This window comes from Macrobrachium nipponense, chromosome 22 (genome assembly GCF_015104395.2).
Source record: "Macrobrachium nipponense isolate FS-2020 chromosome 22, ASM1510439v2, whole genome shotgun sequence".
NCBI classification, from domain to species: Eukaryota; Metazoa; Arthropoda; class Malacostraca; order Decapoda; family Palaemonidae; genus Macrobrachium; species Macrobrachium nipponense.
In genome coordinates this window covers 81,923,944-81,936,908 of record NC_087213.1, presented here as the reverse complement: position 1 = coordinate 81,936,908, position 12,965 = coordinate 81,923,944, and the positions used below count along the sequence as shown (strand labels likewise).

The 12,965-nt window shown below is 34.7% G+C and overlaps 1 protein-coding gene across 1 annotated transcript in view; it reads right to left on the bottom strand.

Moving 5' to 3' along the window:
* The window catches only part of LOC135198823 (low-density lipoprotein receptor-like), a gene marked incomplete in the record, with an annotated part of 1,079,059 nt that overhangs the window by 185,598 nt on the left and 880,496 nt on the right, over positions 1–12,965 (bottom strand). Inside the window, 1 exon segment of the mRNA XM_064226794.1 lies at positions 3,722–3,845. Coding sequence (XP_064082864.1) covers positions 3,760–3,845 — 86 coding nt within the window.

Below are 12,965 nucleotides of genomic sequence, written 5' to 3'. Positions count from 1 at the left end.
CGGACGAAATACTGTAACGCAACAAATTGACGTTATTATTAGGCAAACCCCCCCCACCTCCCCCTCCCACCACCCTCACGTCTCTCTCTCTCTCTCTCTCTCCTCTCTCTCTCTCTATGGCCACTTGAGTTATACTTAAAAAAATTATGTGCATGTTGTATTATGCATTTTCTTTTGAGGGTAACAGATAGATAACCTGAAAGTATAGTGAGGCAAATGGTGATATGAGGAAGAATTTTTTTACAGCATACTTTTCTTCGTTTGGCGACATGGGAGGATGGCGGTAGTGGTATATATATATATATATATATATATATATATATATATATATATATATATATATATATATATATATATATATATATATATATATATATCTCTATATATATATATAAATATATATATATATATCTATATATATATATATATACTATATACATACATATATATATATATATATATATATATATATATATATATATAAAATATTAAAACATGCCTTCTTCCTATTGGATAGGATGATTTTCTGAGATGCGATCATTCCGCTTTTTATAAAAAAATGGTTTGGTGATGGTTGCTACATCCACAAAAGGTATGAAAATTACCGACGGCGTCGGACAGACACAATGTTCATTAATTCCGGTGACAGTTGACCAACGGTATAGTTACTGCATAACTAAATTATCACAATTCTCTACTCGTCAAGAGTGTTTTTAATAAACCTTAGTTTTCTAAATCCAAAAGAAGGAAAAGAGGACTGTTCCTATCTTTCACATGACTGTTCGTTAAGAGAAATGAATTGAATAAAATTCCATCTTAAAGTAAACTGTTTATTTCATCAAATAGCAAGCCTCAGAGCCACCAAAATTCAATGAAATTTCGACACAAGTCTGAAAGAATTTGAATCGTTATAGAATATCAACGGCAATAATCCCAAGCAACCTCCGTCAAACGTGAACATCAATAAGGTCCTAACGAAACCTGGCGATCAAATGATAATAGCCAGTTGGCCAGAAGTTCTGGAAGGGCATTGAGAAAATTTATGGTCACCATTAAGGCTTCACACAAAGCTGTTACTATTGACTTACCACCATTTCGCTTCAGGCCATGTAAAGCTGTTTTACAATGGTAACGCCTTTCAGCTGTTTGGTCATGTGCCAGCAGTTTATACAAGTGAAACTATAAACCGCTGCATGCGATGCTTATTAATGCACTGCTGTTGACTGTGACAACAAAAGCTCTGTGTATTACCTTACAGGACGTCGTATAAACTTGGGTAATAAAATGAAAACCATTGGAACTCAAAAGGTCGATCTAGTGCCACTGCGAGAGAGTCCTTTGCCACAGTCAAGATTTCTTAAAGATCACTTAACAGCAATTATTGTTGTTATTATTAACAAGAAGGTGGTAGGAAACCATCTCTCAATCATGTTTTGTTAAAGAGAATGGCAGCATTAGGGGAAACTGATTTTATGTATGGCCTTCTCAGTTCTTCTAATTATTTTGTTCTGAACAGGGATGATATTTGCTAGTAACTGTTCATAGTCTATATAAGGAAATGGTTTCTAGAAATATTAATTTATGGTAGTTAAAAATGGCTATCACACACCATGTTTAACTTCCATATGAATAAAATTAATGTCATCCCCCATCAGAAAAAACAAATAATAAGAATTGAGAAGACCATATATAAAATCAATTCCACTGATGCAAACCATTCTCTTTAAAAATTTGTTATATTATTATTATTATTATTATTATTATTATTATTATTATTATTATTATTATTATTATTATTATTATTATTATTATTATTATTATTATTATTATTATTATTATTGGTTGTAGGTCCACAATAATATAGGCATGTGAGTTTATGGTCTATAATGGATATTAAAAGCTTTCGAACCTTGTGCTATGTTCATCTTCAGTCAATTCAACATTATGACTTTAAAAATTCGTCGAAGTAAACTTTTGAACAGGACAATTCCACAACGAAGAACGCAACTAGATAATTCCGTTTCTGATGTTCGCTATTTTGCAATCTGTTTTGCTATTTTGCTGGAGGTCTTGTGGGGCTTGTGGGCTGATGAAGCTGCATGGTGTTTCCCCTGGGTACAACATTGGCTTTATCAATAAAATGTCCAAAAAAAGTAACGTGTAATCTACTTCTCTTTCATAAAATTCACAATAGAAAGAGAAGTAGATTACAAGCTACCAATTTTGGACATACTAGTCATTAGAGATCACAGTAATCATAAGCTTAAATTATCTGTGTATCACAAAACAACCAACTGGGAAAGTTACATACATTTTTATTCATTCCGTGCCAATAACATTAAGAGCAATGTAGTAATGAACTTTGCCCTACTTGCATTTAAAACATGCGACACCCGGAGTTTGTCGATGGAGAAATTCAGCATCCGATCAACCTTCAGAGGACTAAGGTACCCCGATCATTTTATTGACAAAGCCATTTCACGAGCTAAGAAAGAACGTTATCGTCCTGTTATTAACCCCAGGAAAAATCCAACAGATTTTACCCCTTCCATTTAATCCCAACCTCGACAAACTATGTAACTGCTAACAATAGCCAGAAAGAAACTAAAATAGTTTTCATAAACCCCAACACGATTAGCCATAAACTAATGAGAAACAACAATAACGATATGAATACTATCATTCCGGGTGTTTACGAAATCCCCTGTCATGATTGTAAGAGAAAATATTTTGGGGAAAGTGAAAGAGAACTACCGACCAGATTAGGGAAACATAAACGCGCAGAACAATGCAATAGTCCCCCATGCCTTCAACAACAGCCTTACACCGAATTGCGATGAAAAAGGTGACTAGGAACCAATTGGTTACCTAGCAACGGGACCTACAGCTTATTGTGGGATCCGAACCACATTGTTTCGAGAAATGAATTTCTATCACCAGAAATAAATTCCTCTGGTTCCGCGTTGGCTGAGCCGAGAATCGAACTTCGGACCACCAGATTGGTAGCCGAGCGCGAAATGCACTCGGCCAACGTGGAACTCCGAAATGGGATGGATCTAACATAATAAAAATAGTAATGTCTAAACAAGAAAACTGGTGGAAGGCGCCGCCATAAACTTAAATGAAGCTTTTTACGGTAACATTAGGCAATTTTTACATTCCTAAAAACTTGTTACAAATTTTCATTTTAAGACAAGCTCTGTTTTTCCTCTGCTGTTGCTGGCCCTCTTCTGCTCTCCTCCCTCAGACAGGATGCAGCACAAGGGACCTTACGTCTAGCATGTTTGTAGCCGCACCTCCAGAGGAACACCATACAGCATCATCAAAGCCCACAAGACGTTACAGCAGAATAGCAAACAGGAATTCGAACATTAAACAACGGAATTAACTAGTTAGGCTGTTGAGCGCTTCCTTCATTAGCGTTCTTCGTTATGGAATTATCCTGTTCAGAAGTTTACTTCGACGAATTTTTAAAGTCATAATGTTCACTTGCCTGAAGATGAACATAACGCAAGGTTCGAAAGCTTTTAATGTCCATTAAAGACTATAAACTCCCTTGCTATATTATTGTGGACCTTCAGCCATTGTCATTATTTTCGACACGCAAAACTGTGCCCATTATTATTATTTTTATTACTATTATTATATATTGGGGTAGTTAAACATAAAGCTAATAATAAAATTCAAAGCCTACTGACCTTATGAGAGATATTGTACTAACCTGCTTGGCACTGGGTTTCGTCAGTGCCATCAATACAGTCAATGACATTGTCGCATTACAAGTCCTGGCCTTATGCACTCTCCGTTGGCGCACTTGAATTCTCCATAGAAGCAAGTGCGGTAATCTGAAAATAACAGCAGAATGAAACAATACATGTTATATACAAACTTGACAAATACTGCATATGTATATATATATGAATACTTATCACATCACCGTGATTCATATAAATCATTCGAGCTACAAATGTCCTTTAATATCTAATTCTCTCTACCTCGGAATTGATATATTTTCATATATGTACCGAAGGGGAATTTTTAGTTGATAATAATTTCGTGCCCCCATCGGATCGAACCACCGTCCAGTGGACGGGAAAACGAAATCGATAGCGTCACTGTCCGTTTCTGATTACGTTTCCCGTCACTGGGCGGTGTTTCGATCCCATGGGGGGACGAAATTATTATCAACTAAAAATTCCCCTTCGGCACTATGAAAATATATCAATTCCGAGGTAGAGCGAATTAGATATTAAAGGACATTTGTAGCTCGAATGATATCTATATATATATATATATATATATATATATATATATATATATATATATATATATATATATATATATATATATATATATAGTGTGTGTGTTTGTGTGTTGTGTGTGGTATGTGTGTACATATATATATATATATATATATATATTATAATTTATATATATATATATATATATATATATATATATATATATATATATCTATATATATATATATATATATATATATATATATATATATATATATATATATATATATATATATATATATATTATATATATATATATATAATATCTATATATATAGTATACATATAAAATATATATATAACATATATATATATATCATATATATATATATATATATATATATATATATATAATGAGTGTGTGTGTGTGTGTGTAGGCAGTAGTTTGTTCATTACGCAGGTTTTATTGAACGGTAGATGACTGCGAAATTTAACTAATTTGATGTGAGTTCTTTCTAATGTTCTATGGTCTCTCTTCACTTCACTACTCGAAGTTCGTAGAATTATAAAAGAACGCCACTTCTTAATCATCCTTTTATCTTAGTCTCCATTGCGATCTTTCGCACTGTACCCACTTTCACATAATCGTGTTAGACTAAAATATTTACATCTTTTCATGACCAAAACTTAACAATTACAATAAGTAAACAAGTGGTTAAATTATTACAGTTGTCATGGAACTGCTGTTAACGTGTAACATGTCAAAGAATAAGCACCTTTCAATGGTTAATTAAAACAAAGAATTAGGAGTTTAACAAATCGAAAATAAACGAACGTATATCTATTTACTGTTATGTATAGATATATAAACAAGAAAATGTTCAGCGCTGCGCTAAAGAAAAAAAAGCCGTCTTAATTAATTTCTAAGGACCAAGGATGCGAGAGGCTTCTCAAAAATGTTGAAGCACTGATTTTTTTTTAGCGAAGTTCTGAACATTTACCAGATTTTTTTTTTTCATTATCTATACACAAAAGTACACACACACACACACACACACACACTATGTATCTATATATATATACATATATATATATATATATATATATAAATATATATATATATATATATATATATATATATATATATATATATATATATATACATATTTATATATGTGTGTATGTATATATATATATATATATATATATATATATATATATATATATATATATATATATATATATATATATATAGTATATATATATATATATATATATATATATATATATATATATATATATATGTATATATATATATATATATATATATATATATATATATGTGTGTGTGTGTGTGTGTGTGTGTGTGTGTGTGTTCATTTATTTTCGATTTTTTTAAACACCTAATTCTTTGTATAGTTGTTTCCTTGTTTTAATTAACCACTGATAGTTGCCTATTTTATATTTGTTACATGTTAACGGTAATTCCATGACAATTGAAATATTTTTAACCACTTGTTTACTATTAGTAATAGTTATGTTGGTCACGAAATGATGCAAAACATATTATTCTTGCATGATTATGGACGAATTACAGTCCGAAAGATTGCTATGGAGACAAAAATAAAAGGATTGATTAAGAAGTGGACCAGCCCTGTAGGGGAGTAGAACCTTCAATGCACCTCATACAGTGCATTGTAAGAATCACGGTTTTAAGGTTCTTTGCAGCATGCCTTCGGCCCCTGGCTACATACCCCTTTAGTTCCTTTTACCGTACCTCCTTTCATATTCTCTTCCTTCCATCTCACTTTCCACCCTCTCCTAACAATTGTTTCATAGTGCAACTGCTAGGTTTTCCCCTGTTACACCTATCAACCCTTTTACTGCCAGTTTCCATTTCAGTGATGAATGGCCTCATAGGTCCCAGTGCTTGGCCTTTGTGGGCCTAAAATCCATATTCAATTCATTTAATTCAAGAATTGGACAGTTAAGTCTGCAGTCATCTATCATTCAACAAAACTCTCTCTTTCATGTTAAGATAGTTGCTTTGGTTACACTGCCCAGAATTTTTGACATTTTTCATTTACTACTGATCACCCATTCCTATCAGGGCTTAACTTGGATTTAAGGGGCATCAGGAGCATCTCTATCCATCCCAGCGACCTCGAAAACTACAGATTAGACATTAATATCTGTCATTTTTACATTAAATTTTTCACCCCTTCTCACCCCCATTCCTATCAGGACTGAACGGGAACTTGAAGGGCATCAGGAGCATCACTATTCATCTCAGTGACCTCTCAAAACTATGGATTAGACACTAATATCTGTAGATTTAGGTTTATTATTACATGTCACACTTCCCACCCCTTCTCAACCCTCCATCCTAATTACATGGCTGAACTTGGACTTAAAAGCACAATGGGAGAGCCACTATGCATCTCAGCAACATTGAAAACTATGAATTAGATGCAAATATGTCATTATAGACTAGTTTTACATCATCCCCTTCCCACCTTTTCTCACCCCTCTTCCTATCAGGGGCGAATTTGGACTTAAAGGGCATTGAGCATGTCACTATTCATCTTAGCAACCTGGAAACCTAGGCACTAAACACTAATAACTGTTTTTTTGCTAATTTTTACGTCACCCCCCTCCAACCTCCCTTCCTGTTGGGGCTGAACTTGGATTTAAACGGCATCAGGAATGTCTCTATTCATCTCAGTGACCTGAAAACTATGGTTTAGACACTAATATCTGTCATTTTTTTTTGGTAATTTTTACATTTCACTTCCTTCCCACCGGCCGCCCTCCCTTTAGTGCCAGTGATGTCTTATCCCCACAGTATTCTTTTCCAGATGTTAAGTCATATGTATAAAGGCTGGTTTAAATTGCATTTCAGTATATGTGACACATACAATACATCCATTTTATGTATACTAGCTGACCAAACCAGCAATCTGGGAAACTCTGAATGACAACTGACAAACTCTCTCATGATGTCTGTCTCTTTGGCACTCCCCCATTCCTGTTAAGATAGTTGCTTCAGTTACACTGCCTAGTATTTTTGACATTTTATATTTCACCACTTCTCACCCCCCATTCCTATCGGGGCTGAATTTGGACTTAATGAGTATGAGAATGACTATTTACCCCAGCAACCATGAAAACTATGGTTTAAACTCTAATATCTGTCATTTTTAACATTTTATTTTTTACCCTTTCTCAAACCACCCCCCTTTAATATTAGACACTAATAACTGTAGTTTTTCAGTTATTTTTTACATTTCACCGCCATTCCACCCCTTCTCAGACCCCTTCCTATCAGAGCTGAACTTAGAGTTAAGGGCATCAAAAAGTGTCCCTATTCATCTCAGCAACCTTAACAAAATCTATGGCTTAGACACTAATACCTTATGTTCTTTGGTTATTTTTAGGTGTCACCACATCTCATTCCTTCTCACCCTCCCATCCCTACTGGAGCTGAACTTGGGCTTAAGGGCATTGGGAGTCTCAGTATTCATCTTAACCTTGAAAACTATGGATTAGACCTAATACCTATATTTTTGGTTATTTTACATGTATACATTATATATATATATATATATATATATATATATATATATATATATATATATATATATATATATATATATATATATATATATATATATATATATATATATATAGTATATTATATATGTATATATATATATGTATGTATATATATATATATATATATATATATATATATATATATATATATATATATATATATATATAGTTATATATATATATATATATATATATATATATTATATGTATATATATATATATATATATATATATATATATATATATATATATATATATTATAATAACCGTCCTATCATTATGTAGCAGTTCTAATTACACATCCTATTATTGTGTATGATGTTAGCGCCATCTATTGATTTGCTGATCGTAGCGGACAGCATGGATGAAATTACCTCATGTTTTTTAATGTATGTAATCCTTGGAAATGTTTACTTCCAAGCTCTGTCAAGTTAATACTTTTGAGTTCGTTATCCGGTGGCTTACGATTCACTTGTTTCTAGTAGTTATTAAGTGGTTATTTGTTATTATTTTGTTATTATATTATTCAGACGTGATTTAAAATAAGTAAAGTCTTTGTTTAATTTTAATTATAGTTTGATCATTCATTTAACATATCTACTATCCCTACATGAAGTGTTGCCCTCATTACCGAGAATTCATGAATAGTCAAGTGGAAAGCTGAAGTTGTGACAAATTGGGGGGTGGGGCCTGACCGGGATCTACTTACGTTTGCGTTGCGCTTACGCTCGATCTTGACGGATTGTGAAATTAATTTTGTTGTTTCTCTGTGATGATGGACAACATGAGTGTAGTGTATTAGTGATATTTTGCTAGTTTATAAGACTACCACCGGATAGTGTTCTCCAGCGCGCTCACACTTTCACTTAGAGAATGTCGTGTTGCAACACGTCATTTTAAGCATACATCGAGATTTTGGAGGACGTGCAGGCAGGGTAATGGCAGCCTAGAATTCGTCATTCTTTTAACCCTCGACTCTGTTGACTACCATCGCTTAGCGATATCTTCATAGTCGCCCCAACTTCTCGAGGTGCTTCGAGGCATTCAAAAACCTCATCATAAGGGAATTGAAAGATTCCTTCCTTAGGAACCTCTGTTCTCTTTTTCAGGGTACGACCTTCGCTCTTTAATGGATTTCGGCTTCATATTGTTACGACCACGTTGTCAAGAACTTCGTTCTACCTCGATGGATACTTAAAGGGTTTTTACCTTCCTTGTTCAGGTAACTGTTGGTACTTCCAATTATTTATTTCATTAAGAATATTTCATTCAAGATTGTTAGTGTTTGTGCATTATTGGTGAACTAAGTTTTCTGATTGGCATAGATTATTAAAGGCTCGTTCTTTTAAGTGAATTTCTGAACATAGTGGGACTTAAGGATTAGAAATTCCTGTGGTTTGTGGGTGCCTTCGTACCATAAATCCATGAATAACCTAACTTTTTAAAGTTTTATAGCTTGTGTCTGGTAGTAATATAATTTCCAGTGATATTTTCCATTTTATCAGTATTGAGAGATGCCTTTTGATCTTGAGAAATTTTTAGGTGCACCAGGAGCACCTGAAATAACACTACGGAAGCTAAGAAGGACCAGCTTCGCCAAATAGCTGTAAGGGCAAGAATATCTGTAGGTCATGCTGTGGTAAAGCTGAACTATTGGGAAAGATCTTAGATTTGTCCATGATAAATAGTGGTAACATAACTGAAGAAGAGGGCTCTTCCCTTAAGGCCTTTAACACTTGAACGAGGTGCTGCTCGTACGGTTACTACAACTGAAGACCCAGAGATAGTGAAATTGAAACTCAACTTGAACTGCAGCAGCGAACAGTAGAAGCTGCAAATGCCGCAGCAGCAGCTGAACAAAAAAGGCTTGAAGCTGCAAATGCCGCAGCAGCAGCTGAACAAAGGAAGGTAGAAGCTGAGCAAAGAAGACTTGAACTAGAACGAAAAGAAAGAGTTCTGTTGGAAAAGGAACTATCAGCCATAAGAATAGAAGAAAGGTTGGCAGAAAAACAGCTACCTGATGCTTTTGATCTTAGTAAAGCACGCAAAACTCCTGCCTGTCGTTCGATGAAAAAGATCTGATGTATTTTTCATTACTTTTGAAAACACTGCAACGTCTCTCAACTGGCCTAGAGACCAATATGTTCTCTTAATCAGAAAACTCCTTCAAAGGAAAAAGGCTGCATATGTGGCAGCACAACTTGTCCAAGAAAGGGATTATGAAGTCTTTAAAACTGCTATATTGGATGCTTATAGTGTTACAGCAGAAGGGTATAGACAAATCTTCAGACAAACTTTGAAGAACCAAGCTCACACTTATCTCGCGTTTTTCACATTGAAGTTGAAGCAGTTTAATAATGGATAGATAAGGAACAAACAACTACTTTAGAACAATTAAAGAATTTAAAATAGTTTTAGAGGAATTCCTGAGGCGTATTCCAGCTAATGTGTCAATGTTTATTAGAGAAAAACAAGAAAAAAGATGGAAAAAAAAACAAAAGGGCTGCCCTATTAGCTGATGATTATCATCTCATTCATAAACTTAAACCACATTCGTCCTCTCCTTCATCTGCCCCCAGGTTTGTACTTTTTGTAAGAAAGAAGGTCATTCATATTATACTGTCCTAGTCCCAAATGCAAAGCATCTCATGGTAAGGCTTCTCCAATAAGCTTTTACACAAGACCCAAATCAGGGAATACTGCAATAAACGACACTTCACTGTGCTTAACCTTTATCAGACTTTACAGCATTACATATCCTGTTAAAGTAAATGATATCCCAGTGCAAATTTTAGAGATACAGGGTCATCTCAAACTATCATTAGCTCAAAGTTAAAAGATTTAGCTAAACCAACGATCAGTATGTAACTGTGTCAGATTTGACTTGTCAAAAGGTTTTACCTATTGTACAGATTTCTCTGATTGTCCTTATTTTAAAGGTTCAACTAATGTCGCCTTGTTGGATTCTGACCTGCCTTGCAAGAACATAGACATGATACTTGGTAATGACTTGGCTCAAACTAACAGTACTCCTAGTCTTATCATACTCAGCCTGAAGTAGTGATCGAAAAAGCTTGCAAAGAGTTTTCTCCTGTGGTAGAGCTTCCTGCCAAGTAGTCACCAGGTCTACAACCTCAACTTCTAGAGACACTGAACACACAGGTAAGGTGGATCAAAGTACCTTAGGTGAAAAAGTCTTTGCTGATCTTGTTGATATTCCCTCAGATGAATTTGTAGAGTATCAAAGGTCTGATGATAGTTTGAAAGAATACTTTGATAAAGTAAAAGATGATGTTGATGAAAGTAAGTTACCATATTTCTATCTTGATAATAACTTCCTTATGAGACGTTGTAGACCTTTGAAGATTGCAGGACAAAATTCCTGGCATGATAGTTACCAGCTAGTAGTTCAATCTAATCTTCGTGCAGCCTTATTGGATTCTTGCTCATTCAGCAGAGTCTCATCTAGGCATTTCTAAAACCTATAAGCGTTTGCTGGACGATTACTACTGGCCTGGTATGAAAGCTGATGTAAAGCACCACATAGAATCTTGCCATCCCTGCCAGGTAACTGGTAAACCAAATCAGAAAATACCTCCAGCACCATTAGTTCCTATTACTGTACCTAATCTCCTTTTGAAAAGGTAATTTGTAGATTGTGTTGGTCCACTTCCAAAAACTAAAAAACAAACAGAGTACATTTTAACTGTGTTGTGTCAAACTACTAGATTTCCTTAGCCATACCTTATTAATAAACATAATCGCTAGAACAATATTGTTAATCTCTTAAAATATTAACCATTTTTGGTTTCCAAAAGAGCTTCAGTGTGATCAGGGTACAAACGTCCACTAGGGATTTGTTTAGCAAACTGTTAAAAGCAGTTAAACATCTCCCATATTTTTGACTTCAGTGTATACCTCAGACGAATGGAGCCCTCGAACGCGTACACAAGACATTAAAAAGCCTCCTGCGCAAGTACATTTGTGAAACTGGACGAGACTGGGATGAAAGACCTGGATTGCCTTATGATGTACTTAGAGTACACCTAATGAGTCGACTGAATTTCTCCCTTCGGATGATGTTCGGCCGTAGACCTAGGGACAAACCTTAGTATGGTAAAAGAAAACATCCTAAGAGGTACTTGCAAAGACAGCAAGTAAGTATTCCACAATACCTTCAAAGTCTTAAGGTTAACTTTGACCAATTTATGAATTTTGCCAATCTGAATTTAACTAACAGTCAGATCGAATGAAAACCATTACGATAAAAAAGCCAGAATTAGAACTTTCAAATTAGGAGATGAGTACTTGTATATAGACCAGTCCCAGGAGCTCCATGAGAGAAAAATTTATGGGTCCTTATAAAATCACTAAAAGGGTCTCTAAAACAACTTATGCAATTGAAACTCCAGGACAAAGGAACCTAGCCAGTTAGTGCACATTAATCTAATAACACCATACCAATCTGCAAAGATTTCTCCACAGGTAGTTCACCTGTTAATAGAGAGAGTGATCACTCAAGCACAAACTCAAGGATACACTATCCCATCGAGACTCTCTAGCACGAAAAAACCTAGTACCGAGGCAGTGATAATGGATAAACTTTTAGCTCCTCTCGAACCGACGAAGAAGAAACTTGGTAAAATCATATTTTGTCATGGAAAGATGCTAGTAACTCACAGATCTTTCTTTACTTTCACAGGATATCTTGGTCTCTTCCTAGGGAAAAGGAAGAATTAGAGGCTGCTCTGAAGTCGTAGTCATGCAATAGTTTCAGACACTCCTGGTTGCTGTACCTTGGTGAAAACATGATGTTGTGCTAGAACAAACACCAATCCCGCTCGTCAACCTTGTTACGCGGTGTCCCATCGTTATTACCAGGCCTTGAAGGTTGAGGTTGGAGTATTTTACTAAAAACTAGAATTTGGCTGCACCAAGTAGTTATCCTGGGCATCGCTTTGTATTTTAGTCAAAAAGCCTAAGAATTCCTATCGTATGTATAGGATTAATAGAAAGGTTTAATTCTGTAACAGTCAAAGGATGCGTATCCATTACTAGAATTGCAGACATTATGACTCCCGGTGAGTTCAATTCTAAAACTACCTACCC